We start from the raw sequence: 18043 nt of genomic DNA on the forward strand, positions 1-18043 counted from the left end.
CCACATCCTTGACCATCCAGGGTATCCTGTCGTCATTCAACGCCTCCCCGATGAGTCCCCTGGCGACGACGTCGAGGTACGAAGCCCTCCTCACAGACTACCCTGCCGAAACCCGGCCCCGCAATACGGAGGTACCAACCAAGCACGGTGTGACACATCACATCATCACCAGTGGCCCGCCCATCTCCGCGCGTCCTTGCCGCCTATTTGGCGAACGTCTAAACATCGCGCGTCGAGAGTTCGACCATATGCAGGAGCTCGGATTCATCCGCCCGTCTTCCAGCAACTGGGCGTCGCCACTACATATGGTCCCGAAAAAGAACCCGAATGGCTGGAGACCATGCGGAGATTATCGAGCTTTGAATGCACGCACGGTACCTGATCGGTACCTTTTGCCGAACATTCACGATTTCTCCGCTGGGCTGGCTGGTACCAACATCTACAGCAAGGTAGAGTTTATAAAGGCCTACCACCAGATTCCCGTAGAGCCAGCGGACGTGGCCAAGACTGCCATAACTACTCCGTTCGGACTTTTCGAATACGTAAAAATTCCCTTTGGCCTGCGAAACTGCGCAGACGTTCCAACGCCTTATCAACGAAGTCACCAAAGGAATTCACTTCATTTTCGCGTACGTTGACGATATCCTCGTGGCCAGCGCCTCTTCGGAAGAACACGAGCAACACCTGCGACTGTTGTTCGACCGGCTACAGGAGTACGGTCTCGTCATCAACGCGAAGAAGTGCGTTTTCGGCGTTGATGCGCTGGACATTCTGGGCCATCGCGTTACGTCAAGGGGCATCTTTTCTTTTTTCTTTTCTTTTCTTTATTATTCCTTTGTTATTCTTTTTTTAAATACACAATCGTTGCTTGGACCCATAGCCGTAGAGGCTAGTCGCGGGTCCAACATTAGAAATAACCTTTACAATGCGGCAGGCAAACAAAACAAATGTACGCACATATCAAAGTATTCACAAAACAATATACATACCACTCCCAGACGAAGTCCGGGCAATCCGCGAGTTTCCCCAACCCACGTCACTTTGCAAGCTTCGCGAGTTTCTGGGCTTGATCAATTTCCATCGCAGATTCATTCCGCATTGTGCTGAAATGATTCAGCCCATGACGGATTTTCTTAGAACCAAGAAAGGGCCATCATCAGCAGTTCCAAGCAACGCAGAAGCGGCGTCTGCGTTTTCCAACGTTAAAGAAGCCTTGGCCAATGCAGCCCTGCTTTTCTATCTGCAACCTGGAGCCCCCACCCGTCTCATGACTGACGCCTCCAGCACTGTTGCCGGAACTGTCCTGCAACAGATGCTTGACGGCGAGTGGCGAACACTTGTATTTTTTTCCCAGAAACTGAAGCCCGCCGAAACACGTTATAGCACGTTCGGGCGTGAACTTCTTGCCGTGTACCTGGCCGTCAAACATTTCACGTATATCCTTGAGGGTCACGCGTTCCACATCCTGACGGACCAAAAGCCACTAACGTATGCTTTCCATGGCAACCACACCGCCTACTGCTCACGAGAGATACGACAACTTGCTTTCATTTCCGAGTTCACGGTTGATCTCCGCCACGTAGAAGGCAAAGACAACTCGGCGGCAAACGCGCTCTCCCGTGTCGACGCTATCTCGGCAAGTCGTGGAGCTGTCGATTTTGAGAACATTGCTGCCGCACAACGAGATGATCCGGAGTTGCTTGCCCATCCTGACATGCTGAAGTCTTTGGTACTCAGGGCAATTCCTCTCCCTCATTCTAAGGGTACCATCCTCTGCGACATGTCTACCAGCAGTCCTCGACCTCTTGTTCCGCTACCCCTTCGTCGAAACGTCTTCGACCACCTCCAAAACATCAGTCACCCAGGCATCCGAGCCACACGGCACCTGATAACAGCTCGCTACATCTTGCCTACCATCAACGCGGATGTACGTGGTTGGGCACGAACATGTCTGCAATGTCAGCGCTCTAAGGTGAGCCGGCACACGGTGACACCATTCGTACCGTTCCGCTCTCCTTCTGCACGGTTCGACCATGTGCATCTTGACATTGTGGGTCCACTGCCTCCATGCCGTGGATTTACTTACATCTTGACTTGCGTTGACCGCTACACCAGGTGGCCCGAAGCTATACGCCTACCCGACATCACTGCCGAGACTGTCGCCAGGACGTTTTTTTAGGTTTGGATCGCCCGCTTTGGCTGTCCATCCACCGTCACTACGGACCGGGGACGGCAGTTCCAATGTTCGCTTTTTGCCGCTCTAGCCCAGCTCCTAGGAGTTCACCATGTGCATACTACCGCCTACCACCCCTCGGCTAACGGCATGGTAGAAAGACTGCACCGACAACTCAAGGCAGCAATTACGGCACGAGACGCGGGCGACTCAACTGGGTCGATCACCTACCATTCGTCCTCCTCGACGTTCGATCCGCGGTCAAATTAGACCTCGGATGCACCGCAGCGGAACTCGTCTATGGCTCCACACTTAGGCTTCCTGGTGAATTTTTTAACAGGAACAAAAATTCCCGAAATTCCCATCCCAAACGTACTTGGACAACCTGCGAGAGCTCATCCGAAAGCTTCATCTGACACTACCTCGATTGCCTGATACTCAGAAAGTTTTCATCAGCCAGGAGATCCAAACATGCACACATGTTTTCATCCGCAAAGAAGGCAGCAAGAAAAGTCTGACTCCGCCCTATGATGGACCTTTCAAGGTGCTCAAACGCACCCAAAAAACCATAACTCTAGACGTCAACAGACATAGAGAAACCATAGTGATGGGACTGACTCAAGCCTGCATTTCAAGAATTCAAGGGCCAGTCTCCATTCACGGAACACCTACTGTCTCTGCGAGCCAACAGGACTCCTCCCACAAGAAAGCGCGTCTCATGGGACACATAAATTGATACAGCTTTTCTTGTACTTTTAATGTCAGAACCCAATCTACTCATTCTTTTTTTTCTTTTTTTTTTTTTTGTTTTTGTTTTTGCCAGCATGGGATCTATTGTATTTTTTCTTCTCCTACGATCCATGCTACCAGGCGCCCGCAACAATGGCCGCAGGAGCCCGCAACAATGGCCGCAGCACGGAGCTCGAAAAAGGCTCGGGTCACAAGCTCCGTGACGCGGGTCACGCGCAAAATAAAAACGTGCGGTCAGTCAGAGCCCGAACACCAATGGATTCGGTCGTGTTCTTTTCCCCCTTCCAGGTATCCTGGGATCAATCCTTATTCCTGCCCGTTTCGATGGATGAGTTCAGTGCCGGCGTGCGGTAATGTATCAGTACTGCCTGGTGCGCGTTGAAGACCACCAGGCTAGCAGTGGGCACTGCACTGGCTAAATTTTTCATCTACTGCGAAACGCCACATGCTCTCCGGGGCTGCCTATACTTCCTGCAGCCTAAACAAACACACAACGCAGTTACACCGCACTACCGAACCAAATTTGACGTTCGTGTTTGAGGAGCGGCGACACTATAGTGTACGCTGTAGAGGAGAAATTCACCTAGTGCATGAACTTCGTCAATACTTCATCTGGGGCGAGTTGGTTAATCATGCGAACACTTCACAGCGCACAAACATAACACACTATAAAAATACATACACGCAAAGGAATAATGCTCACGCAGCGCTGTGTGAGTGTTATCTCTTTGTGTGTATGTATTTTTATAGTGTCTTGCGTCTGTGCGCTGTGAAGTGTTAGCATTACCTAATGCAGTACCGCTGCCGGCCTGGGGTCTTTAACGTGCATCACGTAGAGCGATTCACGACCAGACGATACGATGCTCATTCAGATCGAAACGGTTCTGCAGCGCGGACTTTCGCTCCAGATGCGCTAGCACACTCGGCCATCGATCCCTCGCCGAAGCCACGTATGCATCGATGGCAGCATGAATACACTATGGAACTGTACAAGAAGAAATTTATTAGCCCACTTATCCCAGATTGCTGACAATGATCGCCAGGGGGTCGATGAAGCCGCGTTCCTTGGCGTGGCTGTCGTCCTTGGTCGAGAGGACCGGCAGGGCCTTGCAGGTGCTTCCGCCGTCTTTGGTGTACTTGGCGCAGGCCAGGTTGAGGACCTCCCCGAACACGTGATCTACAATGTCGTTGAAGAACTTCTTGCCCTCGGCGGTACCGCATTTGGCGTCCAGGGCTTTCTCGGCGCACTTGGCGTAGTCCAGATAGTAGCTGCAAAGCGGTGGTCACGTTTCATACCCGAGACGGTGTTATCCCGTGTTATAACTATACTCGCGTACATCGTTTTCATTTTAAGCCTGACCGCAGCCGTCGCTTCGGTCCGCTGAAGTCAATCGAGTGGCGCCAATTGGTTTAGCAGGTGATATTAGGCACAAAAGGAACGAGCGCCGTTGACTGCATGGTTCCATTGGAGTGTCGCGTCGGCTGCGCGTCCTACTTAAACTGAAACGGACCATAGAGAAATGGGAAAGGGAATATGGTCCCAGCTCAAACGGAGCGATAATCGCGCACTCTCGCTGACCTGTCAACGCGTCCGGAAGCAAGCTGTCTGGTCCGGGATGTTGAGCCGTTTGCCAGAGGGGGCGAGCCCTGCTCCATTAAAAGCGGAACTGCATTTTTTTTTCTTTTTTACAGCGGAGCAATTAAGAGCTAGTTTTCCCAGTATCGTGTCAGTCAGCAAACAAATGATGACACAAAACTCTGGAGAGCTACTGCCATCTATGGGCGACGGCGGTAGCTGTCCAGCCTTTCTACTCTGGCTTGCCGACTTGCGACCGGACATTCCTTCATTTCCGCCATAGCATAGCTTCGCTGGTCTTCCTTCTTCACCAAACTGGAAAGGCTGAAAGCTTGTTTGTTTGTTTGTTTTCACTCTAGATGTCTTGTGGTAAGAGCACTCATTGGGAAAATCACTGCAAATTGCGATGACGAGTCAAAAAAAAAAGGTGTCACTCGAAAAAATATTTTGAGCAGTAATCTCTTGGTCATTGTATCCAGTGCAAAGAGCGCGCTCTTTGATATCGGCTTTTCGGACGTGATGTGTCCCACTTCCGTTACTCGCCCCGAGCAACCGCACGGATAAGGGCTCGTTCACAAAGCAGCGTTTGCTTATGTTTTCTAACATTATCTGCAAGCTTCACGGTCTTAAGGGGTCGCGCCGGCGCCTATCGAAATGGCTGTAATGTATGTGATCAACGCGGAACAGCGGAACGCGGCCAGGTGTAGGATGACGAAGTGATCCAAAGTTTGTCAGATATGAGCGCCGTTAGACCTTAGCAGTGTTATTTCATCTCAGAGAAACGTTTGCGACAATCTCTATGTTGGAGTCTATCACCCCACAACTAGGGAACGTGATTGCCACGCCGCGGTACAACCATAGCTGGAACTTACGGATAGGTTATGAGTCATCGTTACATTTATGCTTCCAACGTCGCGTTCAAAGCTTCTTTTCTAATCGGTTGTCACGAGCCTAAATTCTCGACTTAAACTGACATAAGCTCCAGTAACATAACATAACCTAAGGAAGCGGTACTCTGTGAACCGTCATCGGGACTTTTAGCAAACCGTTACCGCGTTCCGCGTACCGCACTAAACCGTAGCCTTCGAAGCATGCTTTTAAGCGCATGCCCCGCAGTCACGGTACCACCCGGGCGCGCGCTTAAAAGCATGCTTCAAGGGCTCCGAGAGTGCGGCACGCGGAACACAGTAACACTTTGCTAAAAGTGTACGAGCAGGTAAGCGGAACCGTTTGGAGTCTCACTTTTTACCTACCGGAGATGCAGCGTGGGACAGAGGGTGGGCACGAGCAGTGTTCGGCTGAAACTTCACTCCTTACTGATTGAACACTGTCCCATCGTGCCCTAAAGCCGCATCACACTGCTAACACATCATACAAAAAACAGACTGCAGGAGGCCTTCCTTCTACGAAGGCCCTGTCACATCGATCATACAAGACATGTTCGAAGCAAACATTCTTCAAACAAGCTTGAGGCGTGACCGCAGGCGCTTCTGAGTGAACACCGTGTTTTTTCTATGATGTGCGAGCACTGTGAACATAACGGAAAAGCTCTAGACCTGCGGCCTCACTTTTCGTGGGAGGCGTTGGCTTACCAACAGGAGTAGGAGATCTGAGAACGAGGCGGGGCCTTGGTCGCCGTTCTGTGCAGGCTCACGAACATATCGTTCATGCAGGTGCTTAGAGCTGGTCCGGCCTTGTTGAGGCAGCCGATGTTGCTCAGGTACTCTGCGCGCGTAAACCGACATTGAAACGTCATGAATTACATGGTGCCTGGGTACTCAGTCAGTCCAGTTCAGGTTCATCACGAAAGCCAGCCACAGTGTTCACTACATGGGGAGAAAGGAAGATCTCTTACGCTGTTGCTTGGGGTGAGTCGAGTTGCAGACATTGGTGTACTCTTCATCGGCCGCCTTGAGCATCAGCAAGACAGCGCCCTTGGCAATGCCCTCCAGGCATTTGTTGGTGAAGTCAATGGAACACCTCAGCTCCTTCAGGTATTTTCTGCGAAGGCACGACACAACAGTTCACTTATTTAACGCCGGTACTTTTACTTCGGGTGGTGCCTAGGAAAAAATGACCTTTAGTCTTTGAGTACCTGGGGTGGGTGGTGCTCTTAGTCCAAGTGGTGTCTAGGGCAGGGTTTTGTATGAAAACAGATCACCTCACGCCATTGTCTCTTTGTGACGCTGCGCGCGCTTCCCTTCGGCAAAATGCACCACCCGGATGCAAAGCTTTGGCGATGAACTTTCTGGTTCTCCGAGAGTGGGGAAGCACGCTTTCTAACCTTTTCCACTCCTCCTCGTTCCGCGTGCTCTTTTTACACCACCTGTTTCTGCTGCTCTTTTTCTTTCCCTTTCCCCCCCTTTCTCCTCCGCGTGCTTTTTCACACCACCTGCTTCTGCTCCTCCCGCTCCTGCATGCCAGGCCCATAGCTCAGTCAGCAGCTCACTCGGCTTCCACGCCGGTGACCGAAGTTGATTCCCTAGCGGCAGTTTTTTCTGTTTTTTTTTTTTTTTTTTTTTTTTTTTTTTTTAAGATTGTTTAGTGGTTACGAACTGACCGGCCGGCACATATCGTGCTTATGCGGCTCCTGAGATTGGTTGGCCCTATGACGCTACCGCTTTAAAAGCTACAGCTTTAAAACTAAATTTCGTCGCATGGACTACAGTAACGCTCTCTCTTCAAAAAATCGGTGATGCCCACACATGTTTATTCTGTAATTAAACTAAATTACGCATTACGGTTCTTGGTATTAATGAAGTGTGACGTCATAGCAAAAACCACCGCGGAACACATGTAACGGTTTTACATGAAAATTAGTTTAGAAGCATGAGTGTGGTCCTTTACGATACTTGGCATTTTAAGTCCGTGAAGAACACTGCGTATATCGTGGTCCATATCGTAGTTTTGTGATCATTTATCTCCATCTGTCAATTTGTTTGGTCAATGAGGGACGTATACTCCGCCGTACCGATGGAACGAACAATGCATTGCCGGTTTTCTTTCTTTTTTTTTTACTTCTGCTCGGCACTGAAGGTCTATCAACAAAACTGCTATATACTGGTGGACTAATTACGGAAAGCATAGTTCAGATTATAAAATATTACTTCAACGAATAAAACATTCCACATAAACCATACGCAATCATTTACGATGTTTAAAAAAGAATCCAGAGTACTGGTACGCAGCGATATCAAATTTTAATAAAATGTGAACAACATTGTATTGTAAATAACAAACTAACGTATGCTTTTTTATACTATTACGGGTTTCTAGTTATTTGGTTACGTTCAAATATTCAATTATACTTGAATGTTGTATATTTTGTATTGTTTTTGTATATATTTCTAGAATTTCCTACCTGACACCGTGGAGAAAACTAAACCACTTCGAGACCTGCTTCATGAGGACGCAAGCTGGCTCTGGAGCGATCATACAAAAAGCATTCCGCGAAGTCAAAGATCTGCATGCGAAACCCCAGACTTGACGTTTTATAAACCAGGAGCACATGATAGGTTCTCGTGAGACCTATCTTCGTATAGAATAGGGGCGGGGCAGACGCCGAGTGGCATACGGGTCGTGAGCAAGCGGTTGTACGGCACTGGCTAAATTGCTCATCTGCAGTTGAGAGACAAGACGCCCCGTGGGACTGACTAGCGTCCGGATGTATAAACATACACACGACACAATTACAGTTACTCGTTATCGGGAAGAAGCAGATCACTGTGCCTATGTAACTTTTAGCTGAATGGATTTTCAACGTCCCTTTCTGCGGGTAGTTATGTCAACTGTGAGGGACCAGTTCTTAGCCTTTGCAATAACACCTCTTTCAAACCCTGTAAAAAGATTAATAAAAATTAAATGCTCACTAGGGCTACTAGCATAAGTGATAAATTTTGATTCCCGCTAGCTGTCTTTCGAACTTTCGAATTAAAATTCAAAAATTTGTCAAAATCGGGCTTGCGCTAACAGTGTTCCGCAGTGTTCATTTGAAAAAGTATTAAAGCTGCGCTTGACTGCTTGCTCAGTTGTTCAGTTGAAGGGCTAAATGCAAGAGTGATACAAGTTCAAAAGTGCAGATCTTAATGAGGTTCCCCATTCTTTTCGTCCCCTGTGCGGGTCAAGATTAATATTCCTATTCAGCTTGCCGGGGATGAACATGTGGAAAATTGCCTATCTGCGCTTGCGGGAACAGAAATATGAGAAATTGTACAACTCAGCCTGTACAATTATTGCATGTCGCCCTTCAATTGTAAGTTGTGTTGTACCGGAAAGAATGGCAGTCAACCAAATCAATTGAAATCGTTGTGTAATTTCAAATACGACCTTATTTTTCTGCATAATGACATGCTCGGACTTAAGTCTGCTTCGCACACTTCCATTCACTTACGACCGAGCTCTTGGGATCTCTACAACGAGACAACACACTGGCACGCTGGCGCCATCTACGACGTGGCCCTGCAACTGCACGTCACTACGGCAAAGGTCTTGGAGTATTCGCGGGACCAAATGTTAGCTACCATCTACGCGAAAAGGTCGTTTCTAACATTGTCGAAAGTTTTTTTGTTTTTGTTTTTTCAAGATAATGGGGTAAAAATAATGCGCTAAAGAACAAAAAGGTGTGAAAAGCAAAAGTGTTCCACGACTACCCGATAGATGGCGCCACAGTGTTCTCCCGCCGCAAGGAACTTCAAGAGGCATTTCTGGCGCACTCGGTCGTAAGCAGACGCCAATGTGTGAACCAGCCTTGAAAGTTCCACCTCGTTAGCGGTGAACCTCAGCTTTTCCCGGCTCCGACCCATGTGAAGGCTGCAGATTCTAGCCAAAAGACGGACGACGTGTGCGACGGTGGCCCTCACGTGCACTGTTGCTTCAAGGCGCCCGCATTGGTGGCCAGACTCTGGCCGCTGAAGTAAGGCACGAACTCCGTGCCGCACTTCTCCACTTCCTCCGTCGTGCACCCCTTCACATCCTTGTAGATGCCGGCGCTGCAGGAACCTGCGTGAAAGGCCGAAATGTCCAGCTTACGGCACCTCATTTTTTTTAGACTTTATTCGCAGGAAATATTAGCTGATGCCTCGCTTTTACGCACGCACACACGCACACACGCACGCACGCGCATGCACTTTGTATAAAAGTGTTCGTTGAGGACATTTAAAGGGACACTGACAGGGTATTTATGCTAGCCGATATTTTTATTTTAATGTGGCCTATGAGAGCCCAACTGCCCAGAACACAATTTGCGGTTCGAAATTCGTTTTCTTCCCGCTCGAACACAGCCGGGGTCACATTGCTCGCACACCGTGCAAAAGACAGTCTGCAAGCCCGAGTCACCGCAACATCCGTTGCGGTGACTTCCAACATTCGCAACTCGGGCTGGGTGGCGCAAGCTACCGCCCGTTATAAAGGGCATAAGCCAATAATATCCATCTAACATCCATTCATCGTGGTTCGAACGCCGCGTGCCAAGTTTTGTCCTCAGAAATCATTGCCACGCGGCCTTCCAAGCACGGATCTCGCGGTGACTCGCGTTCGGATCTCTCTATACAGACTCTGTCTCTCGTATGCAATGTATAAGCATTGTGACCCCGGTTCTAAGCCTTGGTCACACACTCAGTATAGACCACACAAACCGCAGTCTGAAGACACTCTCTGGAACGTGTTTCGTTCTTGTATGACGGCGACATTGGTCACGCAAGGACTGTCTGCGTACAAACATTGTTCCGAGAATACACTTGAAGTGTGACTCTGGCTTTAGCGGAGACGCGAGATGCACATTGGGGCTGACTATAGGTTCCCGCTGTGTAAACAAACACAATTTATATTACAGTTGCAGAGCACTATAACCCGCAACGACGACGGTACGACGTGCGTTACGCGCCGTTAACTTTTCGTTGAGGGTCTGAAACGTTAACGAAAACTTAACGTTAATGATAAGTTTTCAGACTGGGCCGACACGCGGAGAACACCGCTAAAATACGAAATACAATCAAATATTTGAAATTTATATCTCAGATATTGAAAGTATGCTAAAACATGTTTTGAGTGTAATATTTTGTTACTTAAAAGTACGAAATTAGTACAACTATTTTGCGTTAAGTTTATTTTTATTAACTTTATTTTTCAAAGGAGCGTTATTTTTTGAGGATTACTTCGCAAGAGAGTAGCAAAAGTAAGAGGACTCACCAATTCCGCAGACAAGCACGGCGCTCAGCGTCAAGAGCGAGTAGTTCATATTTCTAAGTCTGGACTGGAAGTGATGGCACCCTGGCTCGTCAACTCTCCCCTTTATGAGATTTCCAGCGGCCAAAAATAAAACTAACCGGTTTTAAGTGATAAACAATCTCCTCCTTCATTAAAGGAAAAGAAACGTGAAAGAAACGTCGAAGCACTTTTTTCACTGTTTATAGTTTGTTCTGCAACATCAAATCCAACCATCTGGCACGCAGCGCCCTGCCCCTACGAACCCACGCCTGTTTTTCGGATAGTGAATAAAACGTGGCGAGAGCGAAATGCTCATTAATGGGACAAAAAGAAAACGAGAGGCTACCCAGTGAGCGCTCTATTCGGATTTTCCCGTGTAGTAGTACTGCGTTAAAACAAAACAAAAAAACAAAAAACAGATTCCGAAATAGGTACCCCTGCACGATTTGCTAGGTGTGAATTCCTTTTAACAAGTTCATCGGAATGCAAAGAGAATCTATACATGACCGCCGGACAGGTAGTAACGTCGCAGTGACAGCCAGAGCGACGTGTTTGGTTTTCTCAACAAAAACGACTTCTTACTTCGTTTTCTTTCTTTTTCCCTCGAAGGCATCTTGACATTCGTGAGTTGTTCAGACACGAGTTCAAAAACAATTATGAAGTCTTGGCAAAGTGTTATTCGTCGAGGTCGGAGGGGAGGCCACCGTAACAGGGCGAACAGTAAACTCACAGTGCTGGGAGTCAAACAGATTGTATCACATACATTTCAGTGGAGGCAGTAAACTTCGCAACTTTTTCTTTAATCGATGCAGTTATTGACCGCTGTGACGTAGACTGGAAACAATTTGAACGCGATTTTCCGTATCGCTTTTGATGACTCATCAAAAAAGTTGCGATGGGGAAGATAGCGCATCTTGAATTAAGTACCATCGTGCACTTTAAGAGCCCTGGCGAATCTTTGGAATGACCGTGGCGTGCTCCGTTTCTTAATGCTTTTTCTCTTGCGTGGCAACCAGGTAAGCAAAGGGTCAAGGTTGAGCAAAGTTAGAAAAAAAAACAAAACAAGACAGACCTATATATTTCGAGCATTGTAAGCTGCGAGTGGCAATCAGTCGGTTATCTAATAATGAGAGAGATGCGATTTCAGGAGGAAAACGCACGGGAATGTCTCGACGTCATTCGGACCTACCAAAGCTTGAAATGGAAATCTCGCGCTGCAGAACGCATGAATCCTGGATTCAATAGACTTCTTTTTCAAAATTTAGTGCGCATCTGGTGGCTGGAAAAGCAGTTTCACTTACGACAGACTAATGAAGGTCACGAAACTGTATTGCATCGGGCACCGTCACCTTTACCTCATTGGCATAAGAATTGGGTCATCGATTTCCTGATAATTATTTATGGATTTGCTTCAGTTTCGATGGTGTGAACGTACAAACTGACAACTACAAAGACGAAGTTCCCGCCATCAAAAAGGCCTTACTGACAAACTTGTGCCAAGCGATTGACCGGACCACACTCTGATATAAGCGTTTACGCAGCCGTTGTATCTAATTCGTGCGTCGCGTTCACGTTTCGAATGTAGAGACCTCACAAATCTTCCGCTTGGTTGTATCACGCACGACCTGCTGTAATCCTGACATGCACAATGAGTGGGAGGGGTTGTCGCCGATGAACTGCTTCTTTTCGCCTTTGAGTGCGCGCAGTAAACGCTTTTGTGCGACCCTCATGTAATTCACAATAGGGACCTTTAGCAAACCGCTGCCATGCTCCGCGTACCGCACTACCGGAGTCTTTGAGGCACGCTTTTAAGCGCGCGCCCCGCCATCACGGTACCACCCGGTACGCGGAGCATGGCAACGGTTTCCTAAAAGTCCCTAATATGGAGCTATAGTAGATCGTTTTTTTTTTTTCCTCCGCTACGGTATCCCCGAAGAAAACGCCGCAGCTGCGCATGCGCGCCGCCAGCCTTCTCTTCATAGTTCAAGGTCTTGTGGCGGATTACGGAGCGCTATCCGGGTGCTTAGCGGGCTGCGGAAACGGTCTACTACAGTATACAATTCCCTACTGTCTCTTGTGCGGAGCTGATTACCGCGATACCGCCGTTCGGAAACAAGTTAAGGCCCATATTCTGCCGTAGCGCGGCGCCAGCAAAAAGGGGTCGGTTCCTTTGTCGCTTAAATTGAGAATGCGTTTTTTTGTTGTTGTTGTTGTTTGTTTTTGTTTTTTTTTTGGGGGGGGAGGGGGGAGGGGGAGAAGCGCACGGGCACTTTTTAGTTGGTAGTGACAGTTATCTCGACGGATTTATTAGATTTTCGAAATTACCGCAAATCACAAACGTGCGTTTGGAGTACTGAAAGGGTGCATGGGTAACATGTAAAGGTTACGTGCATGATCAGACCAGAGGTTACATGCAGTACTGCATGTAACCTGAACATGTAACCACGCAGAGCCTAGCCGACAATGCGGCAATTGTGAAATCACGTGATTGCACAATTCCTGCATCGCCGTCAGGCTTTTATGCCGCCTTCCCCCGAGGCAGTTAACCCTCTTTAATTGCGGGATTTCTTGCAGGTGCTTGGGACCAACGTATGGTCCTTCGTATCGCAATAAAAATCATTCTTCAAAACTGTTCTCGTACGTGTTCCTGTCCGGTATAATCAGTAAATAACTTGGTCTTATTGAGACGTGGAGTAAAAAATTATATCACCAGTCAGAAGGTAAATGTACGAAACGCACCCCCTAGAGACACATACGGAGCCGCTCGATAAGTTCCAACTCTCTATAGTTGCTTAATAATACGCATCCAGCTCCGTAGTTTGCCGAAATTGTTTGCACAAAAGGGGTGCAACTTCGGCAAACGACTACGTCGAACTAAGGTGAGTTCTCGGATCATCCAAGGATAGCCACTGTGCTGGGAGCCGGCGCCCCTAGTGACGGAACTGTCGCGCACCCACTGACCAGATCCCCAGAGGAGAGCCAACTCAAAGTAAGGTCAGGACCAGATAACGCAGCCGCACCCTGCGCGCCTTCACTTGATATGCGGCTACCCTATAGGAAACAAAAACACACTTCCGTAGCGCCGCGCAGTCATAGCGTGACGAAACACTGCGGCCGTGGCCTGTACTACAAGGCGCGCGCTGGCACAGTCTTCTGCGGGCAGGTCAGGACTACAGTGTCATCAACGCCTTCCCTCATCGGCCTCAAGAAGGCCGTCATTAGCGTGGCACGGATGCCATACATTCAGATGTCGATAGTGATCAAAGTTGCCAGTCTGCATTTCGAAAAGGATCTGTTCCCGCCTCTGCACGTTTAAATCTATAGGTAAGCATCGTATCGGCGTCCGGTCACGCGTACCACAAATGCGTGATGCAGGTTAAAGACCCCAGGCCAGCAAGCGCACCGCAATGGCAAAATGCTTCATTTACAGCAGAGACGCTTTGAGGCAAACAAACACATTACACACATAACACAATTACAATTACGATTTTGTTCCGAAGTTGTCATATTTTTTCACCATTTACTTATTCATTTATTCAAATAACTACATCGCCCTAGCTAGGGCAGTGCTGTAGTGGGCTAGACAATAGAAATTGTGAAACAAAATGCAGAGAAAAATGTGAAAGAAATTTGATGATGCGGTAGGATTTGAAATGAAAGTGACATCGCAGCCACTTTGCAATATAAGAAAAAGAGACAGATTCAAGGAAACGAATATTAACAGAAGTCGATCTGGCATTGCGATAACCAGTTGAACAGCGGGTGTTGGAGAGCTCTAAAAAACGGGAAAGTACAATTAGATACAATTTTAGCAGTAAGGTTATTCCACTCACGGACTGTTCGGGTAAAGCTGTACTTAGATATCTTTGGTCTGCACATGTTATTTCGAGCACATGTCTCTACAAATTTCAAGATTGTGGTATGTACGGGGGGGATACATAGAATGGTTATTTCATGTATTGGGATCTATCGATGCCATTTTTTTCATTAAATATGTCATAAAACAATGACAACCTAAGATGTTTCTGCCGGGTTGCAGGCAAGGGCCACCCTAACTTAGCACATATAGCAGAAGAGTTTTCAGAGATATCAAAGTTGCCTAAGACAAACCGTGCTGCTCGTTTCTGTATCTGCTCAAGCTCGTCTCAACTTGACTTATCTTGAATGTCCTTGGCGGTTCAAGCGTATTCTAAAATCGGACGCACGTTCGACATGTATAAGATTCATCGAAGCTGTACCCGCCTAAAAAACGTTTTAGAACATTTAGCAGGCGGCTAGGCTTAGTGGGTAAATAACTAACACGTGCATTCCAAGATAATTTGCTGTAAAACAAAACGCCTAAATACTCATATTCTGATGCAAGAACTAAAATTGTGCTACAAAAAAATATATATATAATATGTAGTTATAGGTATTCTCTTGAAAGCAAGTCTGACTAAATTTCCCTTTTTATAGTTGAGAGTCGTCTTCCACGTTTGGCACCACGATAAGGTAATGTCAGAGTCACTTTGCAAAAGTTCACAAGCCGCAGAGATCCAGAGTTACGACTTTCGAGAAAGGAGTTTCCTAAGTCTACATGTCTACAAAATGTTTATGCTAAAAGAACACATTACTTGTTTATGTAGATTGCTTAACTTTATTAGGAAGTTTTAGTAAATTGTTGCGATAACTGCGATAGCCATACTGGACAACGATATGATACGTGTGCAAGGCTTAGTGTGGAATATAGTTATTTAAAAAAAATTGCTCGTAAGTTGTTTGTATACAGTGGAAATTTAGTATTGCACAATATCGCGACCTCGTTGAAAAATTTAGCCAGTGGATGAGAAATTTAGCCAGTCCAGCGCGAATGCTAGCCTAGGCTCTCTAACGTGCATCACGCAGTAACGATACGCGACCGCACGCCAGTACGATGCTCATCCAGATCAAGACGGGCAATGGTGGGGATAGATCCTTTCCAAAAAGGTCATCTTGTGGCAGCCCCAAAAGCTCCACTACTGCCGCTCTAATGGCGGTGATATAAGAGCATGCTCGGCTAAATCAAGCACCCACGACTTTGTAAATCGTAAGTAAAACCAACATAAAAAAAATTAAAAAAAAAATGCGAGGACTTTTAATCTTCGCCTTTATGCGTGGAACGCGATAGCGTTATCGGGTCCCGTTCGAATCGCCTTCCCACTCTCTTCTCATGGTCTTCCTTCCAGTGAAAATAAAGTGCGGTGGTCATGGTCTATCTAGTCAGTAGCGTGTCTGGCTCGCAATTTAAAGTGTCGTGGGTCCGAATCCCACCGAAAATTCTTGAAACTTTTTAAGGCTAATTAATTACTTTATGAAGCTAAATCTATTCAGACATGCGGCGGCCTTTAATTCGTATTAGATGTAATGTTTTCTAATCACTTTAATTCCACGCGTGACGCTACGTTTCACGTGAGCGTTGTGGGCTGTTCGAAATTCGTGTCACTGTGGCGGCAAGGTCCTATCGAGCAATCGAAATTTCCCCGTCAAAACGCCACCGACGCCGGCCTTTCTGGGACGCGAGCTCCATAACGCTATCGCATTAAAAAATCAAATTGCGTTGTGCGTCTGTCTAAACGGGCGACTTGTATCTTAGCTGTAGATGAGAAGTTTAGCCAGTGCAGTACAAACCGCTAGCCTGGGGTCTTTAACGTGCACCACGCAGTAGTGATACACGACCGCACGCTCGGTACGATGCTCATCCAGGCCGAAACGGGCAGGGGTGGGGGTTGAACCCAGAATCCCTGGGTTCTGCAGCGCGAGCTTTCGCTCCACGTGCTCCGAGCTGTGATCTGATAACAGACTCGGTCACCGATACACCTGGTTATCGGGAATATTGAAACGGTCTACTAAAGTTCCTTATTTAGGAAAGGTAAAACTGCAGAGAAATCGCAGATGGGGTGTGAGGTGTCACTTCCGATACCATACGGCAACTTTCGTCTAGCTGTCTTAAAAAAAGCGGAAATATCCGTCCACTTATTTTGTCACGAATGACGAAAATAATCTCTGGAAAAGGGGAACAAGAGGGACAAAGGTCACGCCGTTTTTGGCCAGTCGCTACCAGTCTTTAGAGGAAATATTTTACATTTATAATGAAGTGTTACTTTTAACGCTGCAACGACACCAGGAAAATTTCGTCTGGCCGAAGCTTGTTGATTCCGAATTTTTACGTGTCTATCATGTACCATTTGCTTGATAGTCGTTCGGACGCTGTTTTCGCAGCGTGAGCCAAGGCCACGCAGAAAGGGTGATGTGCACTTTCCTCTGAGAAATTAATCTCATGAAATAATACCGCATCAAAATTATGCTACCCGTTTAAATCAAAATTGTTACCCGACTACAAAATAAGTTATGAGCTCATCCATCTCTCGAAGCGTTACGCAAAGTATGTTTTGTTCTCCGGTTGCCAAAGAAGGAAACATCCCAGCTTAAGAGTTTAAAAGGACCGACACGTGCGAGAACAAATTGTGTATATACATGCATTCATACAAAGTAAAAAACTCAATAATGGGTCTCTGTTACGTAACACTACTGGACCCTTCGGTTATCGACTGCGAAACATCCGGCCGCAACGTTCTTTGTGAGAGAAGAGAAAAATACGTTGGGCAATGTCATTCACGTGTCACGTGCTTCGATAATTCAACGAGCTTCAGCTGGGCTTTTACTCGTCGAGAAAACTTTCTCCAGCTGATAATCTGTGGCGCGTCCATGAATGCGGCTGACAGAGTATTCAGGAATGTCAGTGTGGCCTCGGGAATGCTTCTTACTTGGGTGCTGTAACCCGAGCAATCAATAGACCGATCTCAACAAGCGTTCGGCGCATGCGTGAATCCACCATAAGGTTAGTTCACAGGAGGCAGGCAGCAGTTCCCGAGATGTCTCGTACTCTGCACGCGTAGAGCTCCAGCGAGGTTGTGACACGTGCAGAAGGACTAAAGTTCTCTCAAAGCGTGGCGGCAGCGGTGGCGTATCCAAACTGGGTAGTGACATCGGGCTATTGCCAGCAACGGAACCGCCGAGCCAGCTGCCTGCTTGAACCGGAAAGTTGACATTTGAAAATAAGTTCTCTTCCAGTTGCATTGCTTGCATTCAGAGTGACCGAAACGACAGCAACGGCAAGGACACCGGGAAAAGGGTTCACCATACGCAACGTGCCAAGCAATGCAAAAAGTAGATTTGCAAAGCAGTGATGATCTAAGTATTGTGTCGGTATACCCCGGTCATTGCTGTAGTTTTGGTCACTCTGAACGAAAGCGACACAAATTGCTGATTGTGAAACATGTAGCCTGTATTGTCGGTCTCGCGACGCGCTTCGTGTTGAAATA

At 47.3% G+C, this 18043-nt stretch overlaps 1 protein-coding gene across 1 annotated transcript; it reads right to left on the minus strand.

The window, feature by feature from the left end:
- Positions 1-3906: 3906 nt before the first annotated feature.
- Positions 3907-10750, minus strand: LOC8041213. The gene is made up of 5 exons (XM_002414494.5): positions 10686-10750; positions 9359-9497; positions 6355-6500; positions 6092-6224; positions 3907-4192 (listed from the first exon to the last, which is right to left on the minus strand). The coding sequence occupies exons 1-5, from the start codon at positions 10732-10734 to the stop codon at positions 3937-3939; spliced, it is 723 nt and encodes a 240-aa protein (XP_002414539.5). The 5' UTR covers positions 10735-10750; the 3' UTR covers positions 3907-3936.
- Positions 10751-18043: the final 7293 nt, after the last annotated feature.

The sequence above is a fragment of the Ixodes scapularis genome, unplaced genomic scaffold, assembly GCF_016920785.2.
Source record: "Ixodes scapularis isolate PalLabHiFi unplaced genomic scaffold, ASM1692078v2 PGA_scaffold10__122_contigs__length_95168666, whole genome shotgun sequence".
Taxonomy (NCBI): Eukaryota; Metazoa; Arthropoda; class Arachnida; order Ixodida; family Ixodidae; genus Ixodes; species Ixodes scapularis.

What these genes read in the sequence shown, in the direction of transcription:
- LOC8041213 (XM_002414494.5), bottom strand. Translation starts at nt 10,734, where the DNA reads ATGAACTACTCGCTCTTGACGCTGAGCGCCGTGCTTGTCTGCGGAATT. An exon ending in CGTGCTTGTCTGCGGAATTG is followed by an intron (nt 9,498 to 10,685) that starts GTGAGTCCTCTT and finishes CCTTTCACGCAG; the next exon opens with GTTCCTGCAGCGCCGGCATC. An exon ending in GCCTTGAAGCAACAGTGCAC is followed by an intron (nt 6,501 to 9,358) that starts GTGAGGGCCACC and finishes GTGCCTTCGCAG; the next exon opens with AAAATACCTGAAGGAGCTGA.